This window comes from Gigantopelta aegis, chromosome 6, assembly GCF_016097555.1.
Source record: "Gigantopelta aegis isolate Gae_Host chromosome 6, Gae_host_genome, whole genome shotgun sequence".
NCBI lineage: Eukaryota > Metazoa > Mollusca > Gastropoda > Neomphalida > Peltospiridae > Gigantopelta > Gigantopelta aegis.
In genome coordinates, this window is record NC_054704.1 from 41776015 (window position 1) to 41790634 (window position 14620).

Genomic DNA, 14620 nt, shown 5'->3' on the forward strand with positions numbered 1-14620 from the left:
CGTCGACTGCATGATGTACACTGATTGTGGTATGTGTGTAATACAATTATAAATCAGAATCCGTCGACTGCATGATGTACACTGATTTTGGTATGTGTCTAATACAATTATAAATCAGAATCCGTCGACTGCATGATATACACTGATTGTGGGATGTGTGAATTACATTTATAAATAAGAATCCATCGACTGCATGATGTACACTGATTGTGGTATGTGTGTAATACAATTATAAATCAGAATCCGTCGACTGCATGATATACACTGATTGTGGTATGTGTGTAATACAATTATAAATCAGAATCCGTCGACTGCATAATGTACACTGATTTTGGCATGTGTGTAATACAATTATAAATCAGAATCCGTCGACTGCATGGTGTACACTGATTTTGGTATGTGTGTAATACAATTATAAATCAGAATCCATCGACTGCATGATGTACACTGATTGTGGTATGTGGGTAATACAATTATAAATCAGAATCTGTCGACTGCATGATGTACACTGATTGTGGTATGTGTGTAATACAATTATAAATCAGAATCCGTCGACTGCATGATGTACACTGATTTTGGCATGTGTGTAATACAATTATAAATCAGAATCCGTCGACTGCATGGTGTACACTGATTTTGGTATGTGTGTAATACAATTATAAATCAGAATCCGTCGACTGCATGATGTATACTGATTTTGGTATGTGTGTAATACAATTATAAATCAGAATCCGTCGACTGCATGATGTACACTGATTGTGGGATGTGTGAATTACATTTATAAATAAGAATCCATCGACTGCATGATGTACACTGATTGTGGGATGTGTGAATTACATTTATAAATCAGAATCTATCGACTGCATGATGTTCACTGATTGCGGATTGTGTGTAATAAATGTGAATCCATCGACTGGCCATGGTATAAATCAGAATCCGTAATGTAGCCCAGTGGTAAAACTCTCTTCTGATGCGCGGTCGATCCCGTCGGTGGGCTCGGTGGGCTATTTCTCGTTCCCGCCAGTGCACCACGACTGGTATACCAAAGGTCGTGGTATGTGCTCTCCTGTCTGTTGGATGGTGAAAATAAAAGATTCCTTACTACTAATGGGAACAAAATGCGGGTTTCCTCTGTAAGACTATATATCGGAATTACTAAATGTTTGCCATCCAATAGCCAATGATTAATAAAACACTGTGCTCTTGTGGTATCGTTAAATAAAACAAACTTTAACCGTCGACTTCATGATGTATAGTCGGTAGAGTGCTCGCCTGGAGTGTTTTGGTCGTAGGGTCGCCCCCCCCCCCCTCCCCCTCCCCATGGACTCATTCTCTGGTTGTTTCTTCCGCCTTTCCAACCAGTGTCTCACGATTGGTGTCTGTGGAATGATGCATATAAAAGATCCCTTGCTACTAATGGAAACATGTAGCGGGTTTTGTTTGAAGAGTTACTAAATGCCAATGTTTAACATCCAATAACCAGTGATTAATTAACCAATATACTCAGGTGGTGTCGGTGGTGTCGTGTCGGACATAAGGCTGGTAGGTACAGGGTTCGCAGCCCGGTACCGGCTCCCACACAGAGCAAGTTTTAACGACTTAATGTAAGACCACTACACCCTCTTTTCTCTCACTAACTACTAACAAACTAACCCCTAACTCACTGTCCTGGACAGATAGCCCCGATAGCTGAGGTGTGTGTCCAGGACGGCGTGCTTTTCTCTCACTAACCACTAACAACTAACCCACTGTCTTGGACAGACAGCCCAGATAGCTGAGGTGTATGTCCAGGACAGCGTGCCTTTTTCTCACTAACCACTAACAACTAACCTACTGTCCTGGACAGACAGCCCAGATAGCTGAGGCACGAAATTGAAAATGAAATGAATAAATAAAACTTTAACTTTAATAAAACTTTAACTTTGATGATGTTTGCGATATGTATGCTAACTAACATGAAAGCTTACTGGCCGGTACAAGTAGGTCTCTGTTATAAGATATGACATGGCCCAACGTCAATTCGCAATCAGGCCGCGTGATTATAAAATTTAAAAGTTTACACTCGTGGTTTAATTAAATTAATAAATAAAGGAAGAATGAATGAATGTTTAACGACACCCCAGCACGAAAAGATTTCCAGAAATGTTCCGTGTAGCCAGTTCAGAATACGTATTACATTGTCGAATAATATATAAGGGTATATCATATTACAAGACCTACTTTTTGACCTAGAATGTTCATGATCCTGTGGTGTATATATGATGTAAAACGTATCCAGCTCAGACAGTTTGTCAGACATAGCAAAGGTTATTATGATTTTTATTGAGTAATGCGCATGACCTTTCATAAGTAAACTGCATTACGCGTGTGCAGAATAAATAAAATAAGGCTTATTTTCTACTGACTTTCCTACCATATACATCACTGGCGTAGAAACAGCGATGGTTTTATATATTTATACATACATATACATATATATATATATATGCGTGTGTGTGTCTGCGTGTGTGTGTGTGTGTGTGCGCGCCACACGCACACGTTTTGGCACCTTCCTACACCCGTGATATATGCACGGAAGGAAAGGGATGTTTGATTTGCATCACCCCGATACATTTGTTAACCAGCGGGTATGAAGTGTCAAACAATATGGTAAATGTGGCACTTACCATATAAAGTCAAAAATTAAAGTTTATATTATTGTTACGTCACTGGAGCACATTGTTTAATTATAATCATCGCTTACTGGATGTCAAACATTTGATCATTCTGCACGTAGTCAACATCAATTATTGAAAGTTATTTTTGTAATGAATGACGGTGGTAAAGCGATCGCTTGATGCGCGGTCGGTCCCAATCGGTGGGCCCTTTGGGCTATTTCTCGCTTCAGTCAGTGCACTTGACTGGTATATCAAATGTCATGGTATCCTGTGGGACGGTGCATGTAAACGATATTAACGCTCGCATTAATCGCGGTCGGTCTGAGATCGATCCCTGTTGGTGCGCCCATTGGGCTATTTCTTGTTCCATCCAGTGCATCACGACTGGTATATCAAAGGTCGTGGCATGTGATATCCTGTCTATGGGATGGTGCATATAAAAAGATCCCCTGTTACTAATAGAAAAATGTAGCGGGCTTCTCTCTCTAAGACTATATTTTTAAAGAAAATGCTTGACATCCAATAGCCGATGGTTAATAAATCAATGTGTTTTAGTGGTGTCGTTAAACAAAACAAACTTTTGGTTGGGACGGTGAAAATCCCAATCTGAGAATGGGTCAAATAGTTTTTTTTTTTTTTATCCTACAACACAAGTAGCTATCGAGCGCTCAACCAACTTAGCTATACCCCCCCCCCACACACACACACAACTTCAAGAAAGAAATCCGGCTCGGATGCAGGATTTCTGAAAGGTGGGGGGCAAATGTGATGACTGATCTCTCCTTTTACACAGAACAGTTAATATAATCACGTTTCTCCTTAAAGGTTATGGTCGATTTTTAAAAAAGGGGGGGGGGGTCCGGACCCCTGGACCCCCCCCCCCCGGATCCGCTACTGGATATATTTTCTTAACGATAGCGCAGAACACTTTAAAACTACAACATATTATAATTAGTCATTCGTTTAATATTGTGGCTTAGAAAAACAAAACTTTAAAAAGTTTAAGTGTTTGTTGGATGTCTTCTTTTCATTGATTGTTTTGTTTTGTTTGTTTGTCCAGCAAATATAATAAACATATCATCATGTATGTAATAGCAGGCTATGTATATATAAAAAAAAAAGACAACTGAACATGGGATAATAGATTCATTTAAAACCGAGGTTTGTTGACTGTCTTCTTTTCATCGATTTTTCTGTTTGTTCGCCGAAAAAAAAGAGAAAAAAGAATACAACTGACAATTAAGTGGAAAAAGGAAGAAAGGGACCTGCCAAGTACAAAATGTACAAACACGCTATGACATGCGCAGTAGACTGGCTTTCAGTTCAGGTGTTATACGCGCTGGCCTGAACACGAGAAACTGTGGAAGTTTTATCACTCTGTGTTTGTGTTGTGTCAATGAGAGATGACGAAACGGAAAGTACCGTTATGGCTATTTACTAATTAATTGAATGGCTTGACAATTAGCATGGATACCGAGAAGTGCCAAGAGAAGCTGACATCACCCAGGACACCTTTCAGGGTGGTGCTCAGAGGCGGTGCCCCATGGGGGTTTGTTTTGCGCGGAGGGGCCGAAGAGGGATCGTTTCTCCGAATTGTCCAGGTAAAAAAAAGAGAAAAAAAAAAGATTGAATCGGCGATAACGTGCTGTCTCGCGCTTCTGTATTTTAACACGAGTTCGTGTAAACGATTTTCTCGTCTGCCTGCATAAATTTTAGCCACGTGACGTTGTCGTAGCAGACGATGGCATCACCGTAGACGTTAAATTTGTGGTTGACGATGTTAACGTCGTCGGGTGTCTGTCTTTTGATTTGTTTAACACTGAAAGTAACAATTGTCTGTTCCAGAATTTGCAATTTCATGTGTGTGGGTGGGTGGGTGGGGGGTTGCTAAAAAAATAATCCAGTCTGTGGTACTTATTTTAGTTTATAGTTCAGGGCCCTTCCACGAAGCGATCTTAGCCCTAAGATCAACTTAAGTGCATAGGGTAGCTATGCGCTTAAGGTAATCTTAGGGCTAAGATCACTTCGTGCAACGGGTCCCACAAACTTATTAAACATATTTATTGTCTACTGGGCCTGCAGAGTGTATTTGAAGGTGGGGGTAGGGGGTGGGGTGGCGCTGTCTATGTGATTGCAGTGGGGATGGCAGTGCTTTAGATCTCACTAATTTGGACACAACTGGTGTTTAGTCAGTTCTGAGCACAGGAAGGTCTTTTTAATGCAGTAATGTTATTAATAGCTGCTGAAGAGTTGTGGATGTTCAGAAATGGATTTCAAGTTATTTTAATATAATAAAAGCTTAAAGAGACAGACCTTGTTTCAGCCCATGAAAATTAACACTAAGTTTAATTAATCTACGAACTTGTAACACATTTGGATAAATTTACAATTGAGTAAAACATGAGTCTGTGACTTTGAAATGGTGAAATACCCTCTAAAAATAGCCTAAAACTTGACTCCATGGCCCCATTCCACGAAGCGATCTTAGCCCTGAAGATCGACTTAAGTGCATAGGGTAGGTAATCTTAGGGCTAAGATTGCTTCATGGAACGGGGCCCAAAACTGTCACCTCTCAGACGCATGTGTGTTTTTAAAAATATGAGAAATGCATTTTGTGATACACCAGGATGACCAAAAGCATTTCGAATATACAGAAATGGATAATTTAAACAATAAAATCTAAGTAAAGTATGAATTAAGTTGTCAAAAACGGCTCTAATAGTAAAAAATATGCCTTAGTGTTTAAAAACTAGGGTATGTCCCTTTAATATTTCAGTGGTTTTGAGGTAAAATCTTTTGAGATCAGCATGTTTGTACTTAATTTGGGCATAATTATTTTGTGCACAATGTTTATTACCTCGACTTTGGGCTTGATCCATTATGAGGGATTTGATATGGAAGCATGAGCATGAGAATCTATACCTCCCAAGCCCCCTCCATTTAGAGATCCCCCCCACTCCAGATTATGTTGCTATGGGCCTGCTACCCGCTGTACCTTGTACCTTTTCCTTTTTTAAGCAAGTCAAATTGGAATTATTGACACCCCCCCTCCCCACCCCCCCCCCCAAAAAAAACCCCCACCCCAAAACAAAAACAATTTTGCTGGTACATGTACACGGTATAGGTGTGTTGGCAGTTATATGTTGTTAAATGTTCTGAGAGGATAGGATACAAATTATGATTCTACTTGCTACTAATGATGCTATGAACCCCAAATATATATTTGCATCAATAATCATACATTTGTCAATGAATTCCTAGAATGAGGTCACACAGTCTGCAGTTTATTTCTAGATCAAGTGTCAAATACAGTGATTAATATATAACATTTCGAAACCAATGTTTTAGTCGGTGCAACAGCTGCCTAAGGCATCTATAAGTATTTTCAGTTTGAAATTAAATGCAAGACATCCTGAAGTTATTTTTTTTAAAGACAAATATTTCACTAATGAATCATATGAAAAAGTGGCCCATATCTGACAATAACCAGACAGTGTTTTGAGATTAATTAAATACCAGTGATCTTGATTTACAAGGTTGTTAATTCATTTCAAAAAATATTATTTATATATATCTTTTAAAAGACCTCTTTGCAGTGTTTATTTGTGCAGACATCACTGGCTGGCTGATGTAAATTATGGACGTATAATCCAATATTATTGTAAGCAGATAATCCAATATTATTCCAAGCTTAGCAGATTAGGTACACATGTAGTCAGAAGTTGTTGAGGCACAGACACCAGCCTCGGTGGCGCAGTGGTTAAGCCATTGAACTACAGGCTCCTACAGGGTTCACAGCCCGGTACCGGCTCCATCCCAGAGCGAGTTCTTAAGGGCTCAATGGGTAAGGTGTAAGGCCACTACATCCTCTTCTCTCCCACTAACCAACTAACAACTAACCTGCTGTCCTGGATAGCTGACGTGTGTGCCCAGGACAGTGTGCTTGAACCTTAATTGGAGATAAGCACGAAAATAAATTGAAATGAATGAATGAATGAATGAGGCACAGACGATTATAAATTACTGCTTCAATAGTTTATGTATTCTCCTGAACCAAAATGTCAGTCTAAACTGTTATACTCTGAGTCATCAAACTATTAAAACTGACTTCTACATTGGGGGGGGGGGGGGGGGGGGGGAGAGAGGAGTGAGCAAATATAATATTGATGACTCACAATTACGTACAGTCTCACCCATACTAATTGTATGAAGAGCTTTAAATGTTTGGAGACTTTGATTTAAATTAAAGTCTTCAGTCTAGACTTAATTTAATTTTATAATCATGGGTCTAAGTGGTCGATTGTTTAACGTTCTGAATTTTACAAAAAATAAGTGCACATTGCTAATGAAGATTGGCTCAACTCAGCTGTTTTTCTATTTAAATACATTGCGGGTCACAACTTTGTGATCTTGCAGTATAATGCAAAAAGACTTGAAAGCCAGAAATGATTATGTGATGTTGCTTAAAAGAAAGCTTTAAAAGAGCTATCTATAGTCTTTCGCATCCTCCTACAATTTTTTTTTAAAATTCAGTTTGGTTTGACGTAAGAAGAAAAGTGTTTTGGAAATAACGAAAAAAGCAGCCTATTTTTGTGTGCAATTTAGAAAATTAATCAGTTCGGATATAAATAAGTTGTAGTAAATTTCATAGTAGGAAAAGAGGTGATCCCTGTGGGATGGACTATAGGTTTGTGAATTAGGAAAGTTGTTATTTTCTCTGAATTTTTTTAACATTAAAACTTGTTTTTCTGAAACCACGGCACAGCTGACATATCCAGTTGTTTTGTCAGCCCACAAAATTTAAATAAAACAAACTCAGATTATTTATTAAAAAAAAAAATCTTTTTCGGTACAAGTAAATGACACTTTCTTATGCTATTATCACTAATGGGAGAAATATTTTAAATTGCATTTATTTTAACCAATTAAGGTTCAAACACATTGTTCTCAGCACACAAATCAAGTTATCAGGGCTGTCTGTCCAGGACTGAGGTTAGTGGTTAGTGGTTAGTTGTGAGGGAAAGAAATGAGAATTAAGTCAGTGTAATGGCCTTACACCTCACTGAGCCATTAAAACTCACTATTACGTTGAAACTGCTAATTCATAGTACTAGGCTATGAATCCAGTACATCAGCCAGCCAGCCAGCCAGAAAACGCTACATAATATATATTATACATTCTTTTAAATTCATGAAATTGACTAGATAGCCAATTTTTCTGGGGTTGTCATGTGACTATAGAAATAACCCACTTTTTCTTCCATCTCAGTAGTTAGTAATCTATGTTACTTTTATTTATAATCCTTGGTAGACCTGGGGTTGTGAATAGATTTGTAAACTTTGCCCATGGGAATATGCCTTTAGGATTTGGAATCATGGAATTTACCATTGGTCTGTCATCTTGTGTAAACCTGAATTACATTTTCAAATTGTAGGGCGAGGCTTTGACATAGGCCTGTTGGCCAATTTCCAATCAGCATTATAATTGGTAATAAATATTGTTATACCATTTCTTTCAGGTTTAAAACAAAACGCCTGTCACTAAAAGATGCTTGTCGTTTTTAGTGATGTACGACAGTTTGAAAGTAGGCCCTACTACTGGTCCTGATATATTGCTAGGACTATGCCCAAAGTAATTCATGCGTCAATTCATCTGAATACCCAGGGTGCTATGTTATTCATTTTTCAGGCCTTTTTTGAAAATCAGCTTCTAGACTATTTTAAAAGAAGCTTTTAACCTCTGGCTCATTTAACCCAAATTGATCTGTTGTTGAGTCAAAATCATTCTTAGATACAACAGAACTACACAAACTTTACAATCTAAATGCACCATGATCATGTTGTTTAACATTCAAACAATAATATTTGATAACTGCTACGATTTGCTGGGTGTAAAATGTGTCGTGGAAGGTAGATGAATTTATATAGTGTTTGGGTTAAACAGCCAACTGCTCTGTACAAACAGACAAGTATTTACAGTCGGGTGACTTTTCAAGTCTACCACATGCATGTTGAAGACCACCACACATATAGTTGTAAAATGTTCTTTACAGAAGGTATACCCCAGATGGCTGTTGAGTATAAAACATAAAGCTTTTATCATGGCACACATTCACCTTGCTTTGTGTTTACTGAGCAGTTACAATTTATGTACATGTATGCATCTCGTTTGGTTATGGTCGTTAAAAATAACTTAGTTGTAATCCACGCTACCTGCATATACTTGTATTTCAAGTACACATAAAAAGTGTTACTAAAATGTAATACTGTCATTTTTATTATAGGAAGTTTGAAAAGGCCAATCGTAAAAAAAATATATTGCTTGCTGTACATAGCCTAGCTGATCTCAGGACTTTTTTCTTCATATTCATTTTGAATATACTGTATTAAAAGAATAAAGCAAGATACTGACTAAAATGGTGGGTTAGCTTTTTCAGCAGACAGAAATGTTATATTGGAAGTCTAACCTAGTTGAATATTATATGTTAAATATGAAAAGTCATTATTATAATAGGCTATTCAGCAAGTTTCAGAACTGTTACAAGTAATACACATTTTTCTAAAATATTGTTCAGCATGCAGATTCAGCAGTTTTTGATGGTCAATCAAATACACATGAACATGTGTGTAAAAATAGATAATAGCCGATGTGGCTCATATGCTAGAAAATACATAACACAAGGAAAAACAGATTGAGAGCATCAGATGTTTTTTTTGCATATGGGTTCCAGAATCGTAGTACTGTTATTACTAATTTTAGGGTTAATGGAACATGATGCAAAATTTTAAAAAGTTTTTGATCCAGGCATCATTAACCGGCCTCAGTGACGTCGTGGTTAGGCCATCGGTCTACAGGCTGGTAGGTACTGGGTTCAGATTCCAGTCGAGGCATGGGATTTTTAATCCAGATACCGACTCCAAACCCTGTGTGAGTGCTCCGCAAGGCTCAATGCCATTATGGGTAGGTGTAAACCACTTGCACCGACCAGTGATCCATAACTGGTTCAACAAATGCCATTGTTTGTGCTATCCTGTCTGTGGGAAGCACAAATAAAAGATCCCTTGCTGCTAATCAGAAAGAGTAGCCCATGAAGTGGCGACAGCAGGTTTCCTCTCAAAATCTGTGTGGTCCTTAACCATATGTCTGACGCCATATAACCGTAAATAAAATGTGTTGAGCACGTCATTAAATAAAACATTTCTTTCTTTTCCAGGCATCATTAAAAATTGTGAGAAGGATTATTTTGGATGAGCATTGTTCGTGCAAGTCTAGTATTGTGTGACCCATTTTTTTTGCATTGAATGTTGGACAGCATTTACCTAGTCATGACAAAATTGAAATACGATATATGGGAATTTGTTTTTACAGAGGGCAGGACATAGCTTAGTGTTAAAGCTTCTGCCTCATGTGAGGTCGGTTTGGGATTGATCCCCATCGGTGGGGCCATTGGGCTAATTCTCATTCCAAACAATGCACCACGACTGGTATATCAAAGGCCGTGGTATGTGCTATCCTGTCTATCAAAGGCTGTGGTATGTGCTATCCTGTGCGAGATGGTGCATATTGCTAAAAATGGAAAAATGTAGCGAGTTTCCTCTCGTAGACCATATGTCAAAATTACTAAATGTTCGACATCCAGTATGATTAATAAATCAATGTGCTCTAATGGTGTTGTTAAACAAAACAAAATTTATTTTTTGTTTTAACGTACCCATAAATGGGTTAGTCAAATTTTCAATTTTCTGAGGCTTGTGATCTTCCAAAGCTATAATTAGACCAGAAGTATTGTACAAAATATTCTTATAAAATTTTGAAGTGTATGCCATATACCAGTGATTTTTGTACTATTCTGAATGGTTCACGAAGTGCTAAATATGCACCCATGTCTGCAGCTTTGCTACAAGCTTTAAGAATTTCAAGATTTTTATGTTTGCATTTGACTCAACTAAATACAGTTAGCTGTAGCAGCATGCCATTTAAAGCACGGCTGCTGCTGATTGCAACAAAGGATGACATTCAAGGTGTTATCTCCATGGAATTCAACTAATTTGTGTAAATCATAGATGGGAACAGTTCAGTTTCAAACAATTCAGAAACATCTTTGAATGTGTGCAACTGTTTTTCGTTGAATAAAAACAACTGAATTCATCCATATGTCCATAGTTGTATTTCTATACAAAACAGAATTTAAAAAATAAAATAAAATTGTCATGATGATGACAAAAGATAAATTCTTTAAAATTGTTGCTTTACTGTAATTCAATCCAAAAATGACCTGTAAGCATTTTATTTGTAATTAACAAACACACTAATGACCATCCCCTCCACCTCCCAAGAGTTTAAAAAATAAGTTGAGAAAAATCATTGCTTGATTACATTAAAGTTTGTCAGAATGGCAAAAACTGTGTGAAATAGTATAGGCACAAACATTTCATAATTGATTTTTTACTATTACTGAGAGAGAGCAAAACTGGCATTGTTTTGTAAAAACTGTACTGTATTTGTTCAGTCTTGGGAATAATACATGTATATTGATAAGAATGAAGGAAGGAAATGTTTTATTTAACGACACACTCAACTCATTTTATTTACGGTTATATGGCGTCAGACATATGGTTAAGGACCACATAGATATTGAGAGAGAAAACCCACTGTCTCCACTTCATGGGCTACTCTTTTCGATTAGCAGTAAGGGATCTTTTATATGCACCATCCCACAGACAGGATAGTACATACCATGGCCTTTGTTACACCAGTTGTGGAGCACTAGCTGGAACGAGAAATAGCCCAATGGGTCCACCGACGGGGATCGATTCTGGACCGACCGCACATCAAGCAAACACTTTACCACTGTGCTACGTCCCACCCTCGTATATTGATAAGAAGCACATTTTGAAACTAGTTACAGCTACTACTACAAGTGGTTATTTCAGTACTTCGTCTGAGGTGAGAGAAGAAACATTCTGCTGCAGAGAGGCTAAGAGACAGAGACAGACATGGAGAGAGAAAGAGTAGGGGAGAGAGAGAGAGAGAGAGAGAGAGAGAGAGAGAGAGAGAGAGAGAGAGAGAGAGAGAGAGAGAGAGAGAGAGAGAGAGAGAGAGAGAGAGAGAGAGAGAGAGCGAGAAGGATTCAGAGAGAGCTGTGAAATATCTGAGAAAGAAGAGAAGGGGAGAAATAGGGGAAAGACAGACAGACAGAGAGAGACAAAGAGAGAGAGAGAGAGAGAGAAGGAGAGATGTTTACATGTAGTAGACATTTGTCCCAGGTGTACATGTAGATTGGTACATGTAGGTCAGATATTTCTGTTTCACTTGTCCAAAGTGTTGGTCTATATCTGATTGTTGTGGTATTTGAACAACTGTTGATTGTCATCAACAATTCAGTGGAGTCATTCTTTGTATATCCCCGGCAACCTCAGTAGCTGTGACTTTCTGTCTGGAGATAACGGGTTTAATGAGACAGTATTCTCCTGCCTGTCTGTCGGTTGCCCTGTCTGTCTGTTGCTGATTCAATATTCAATCTATATGAAAAAGTAAAGTTTGTTTTATTTAACGACGCCGCTAAAGCACATTGATTTTTTATCTTATCATCGGCTATTGGACGTCAAACATATGGTCATTCTGACACATAGGCTACTCTTTTTACGACAGGCAGCAAGGGATCTTTTATTTGCGCTTCCCACAGGCAGGATAGCACAAACCATGGCCTTTGTTGAACCAGTTATGGATCACTGGTCAGTGCAAGTGGTTTACACCTACCCATTGAGCCTTGCGGAGCACTCACTCAGGGTTTGGAGTCGGTATCTCGATTAAAAATCCCATGCCTCGACTGGGATCTGAACCCAGTACCTACCAGCCGGTAGACCGATGGCCTGCCACGACGCCACCGAGGCCAGTGTCAATCTATATGAAAGCAATGAAATAAGCATAGTGCAGGGCTCAAAGTCGCGGCCTGCGAAAAGTGAAAAGCGGTCCCATTTTTTTAGATCTAGCAAGTGAAATAGAAATTCACCAGCTAAAAAAAAAAAGAAATTGCAGGTCATTTTTTTTCAAGAGAGAGATGTTTGTACAATTATGTCATCTGCTATTTAGCTTGTAATTCTGTTATATTTTAAGTCCATAATGCTCTATAATCCATCTCAGAGGTTATAATGTACACTGTGCCAAACGATCACCTCACCCAATGCTAACTTTTGTTCCAGCAGGCCATATTTTAGTCATAGCAGGATTATCTCTTTTGACCTCCCTGTCGGTGGACCCATTGGGCTATTTTTCATTTCAGCCAGTGCCCCACATCTGGTGTAACAAAGGCTGTGGTATGTACTATCCTGTCTGTGGGATGGTGCATATAAAAGATCCCTTGCTGCTAATCGAAAAAAGAGTAGGCCATGAAGTGGCGACAGCGGGTTTCCTCTCTCAATATCTGTTTGATCCTTAACCATATGTCTGAACCCATATAACCGTAATTAAAATATGTTGAGTGCGTCGTTAAATAAAACATTTCCTTCCATTCTTCTCTTTTGACCTGAAATGTTAAAAAAAATAACAGCATGCCATATTTGGCTTCCTATTTCGAGCCATGTAGTGCCTGGTAACCCATGTACAAGTTACATGTACCACAAAATACAGGCTTGGTAACCTATGGATTGCAACATGTCAAGTTGACAATTCCCATTATTATTACTATAAAGTCCCTTCAAAAACACCCAGATACTTTGTTATTTATATTCATATCACTGTTCTCAACGTATGGATACTTGTATCTGTTTCTTGTATTTGAATAAGACACAATTAATTGATAAATTAAAAAAAAAAATTATAAACATTTTGTGGAAAATGAAGTACTGTTCTCGACTTTCTTGATGTGCATCTTCATAATAACCTGAAAAAACATTCTCAAATGCTTTTTCATATTGGAGATAAAAAACGTCTGGATTTATTTGGATTTTTTTTTTTTTTTACACTACCATTAAAATATCCTGTCCATGTGTTTATTTAAATGAAAATCTTGTAATTTACTTTTGCAGAAACTGTAGAGGTTTTTTTTTATGTTTTGTTCAGTGTCATGTTCATCTCTGTTATATTCTGAAACAAGGCCACCATAAGTTAAATCCTAGATTTTTATCCCGACCCACCTAGGGGATAAACACTTACCCCATTTTTGTCTCACTGTTACAAATTAAAAATATTACTTTTCTGATGGCAGCATCATCAAATTTTGCATTAAAGTTTTGCCTTTATATCAATTTCTCACAAACTGTAAGTCCTAGGTCAGTGAAACTATACTGACCTCTCTCACTAACCATTAACAACTAACCACTAACAACTAATCACTAACCCATTGTCCAGATAGCTGAAGTGTGTGCCCAGATCAGCATGCGTTGATCTTAATTGGATATAAGCATGAAAATAACTATAAATAAATGAAACATGAAGTAGAATGTGGGAATTTTCCTATTAGCTCTGTTGTTAGATTACTGGATTATGACACTGATGGTTTCTGGTTCGAATCCCCTCAGTGGAGGTTGATTTTTTTCTTACACATTAATATCCAAACCAGTCTAGGAAAAAACATTTTAGTGCCAGGAAGACTTATATCAACTAAATGCTGGGCTTTTTCAATCAGAGATCAATGGAAGTTTGTTTTGTTTAATGACACCACTAGAGCACATTTATTAATTAATTGTAGGCTATTGAATGTCAAACATTTGGTAATCCTGACTCATAGTCAACAGAGGAAACCCGCTATATTTTCCTAATGCAGCAAGAGATCTTTTATATGCACTTTTCCACAGACAGGAAAGCACATACCATGGCCTTTGACCAGTTGTGGTGCACTGGCTGAAACAAGAAAACCCCAATCAGTTGAATGGATACACTAAGGTGGTTCGATCCTGCGACCGCAAGCACCTCAGGCGAGCGCTCAACTGACTGAGAGATCAAAGGCTGTGGGTGATTCTGT

At 38.0% G+C, this 14620-nt stretch overlaps 1 protein-coding gene across 1 annotated transcript in view; it reads left to right on the top strand.

The window, feature by feature from the left end:
* Nucleotides 1–4108: 4108 nt before the first annotated feature.
* The window catches only part of LOC121374019, a 244135-nt gene continuing 233623 nt past the window's right edge, over nucleotides 4109–14620 (top strand). Inside the window, exon 1 of the mRNA XM_041500893.1 lies at nucleotides 4109–4258. Coding sequence (XP_041356827.1) covers nucleotides 4124–4258 — 135 coding nt within the window. The 5' untranslated portion in view covers nucleotides 4109–4123. The remainder of the gene's footprint in view (nucleotides 4259–14620) is intronic.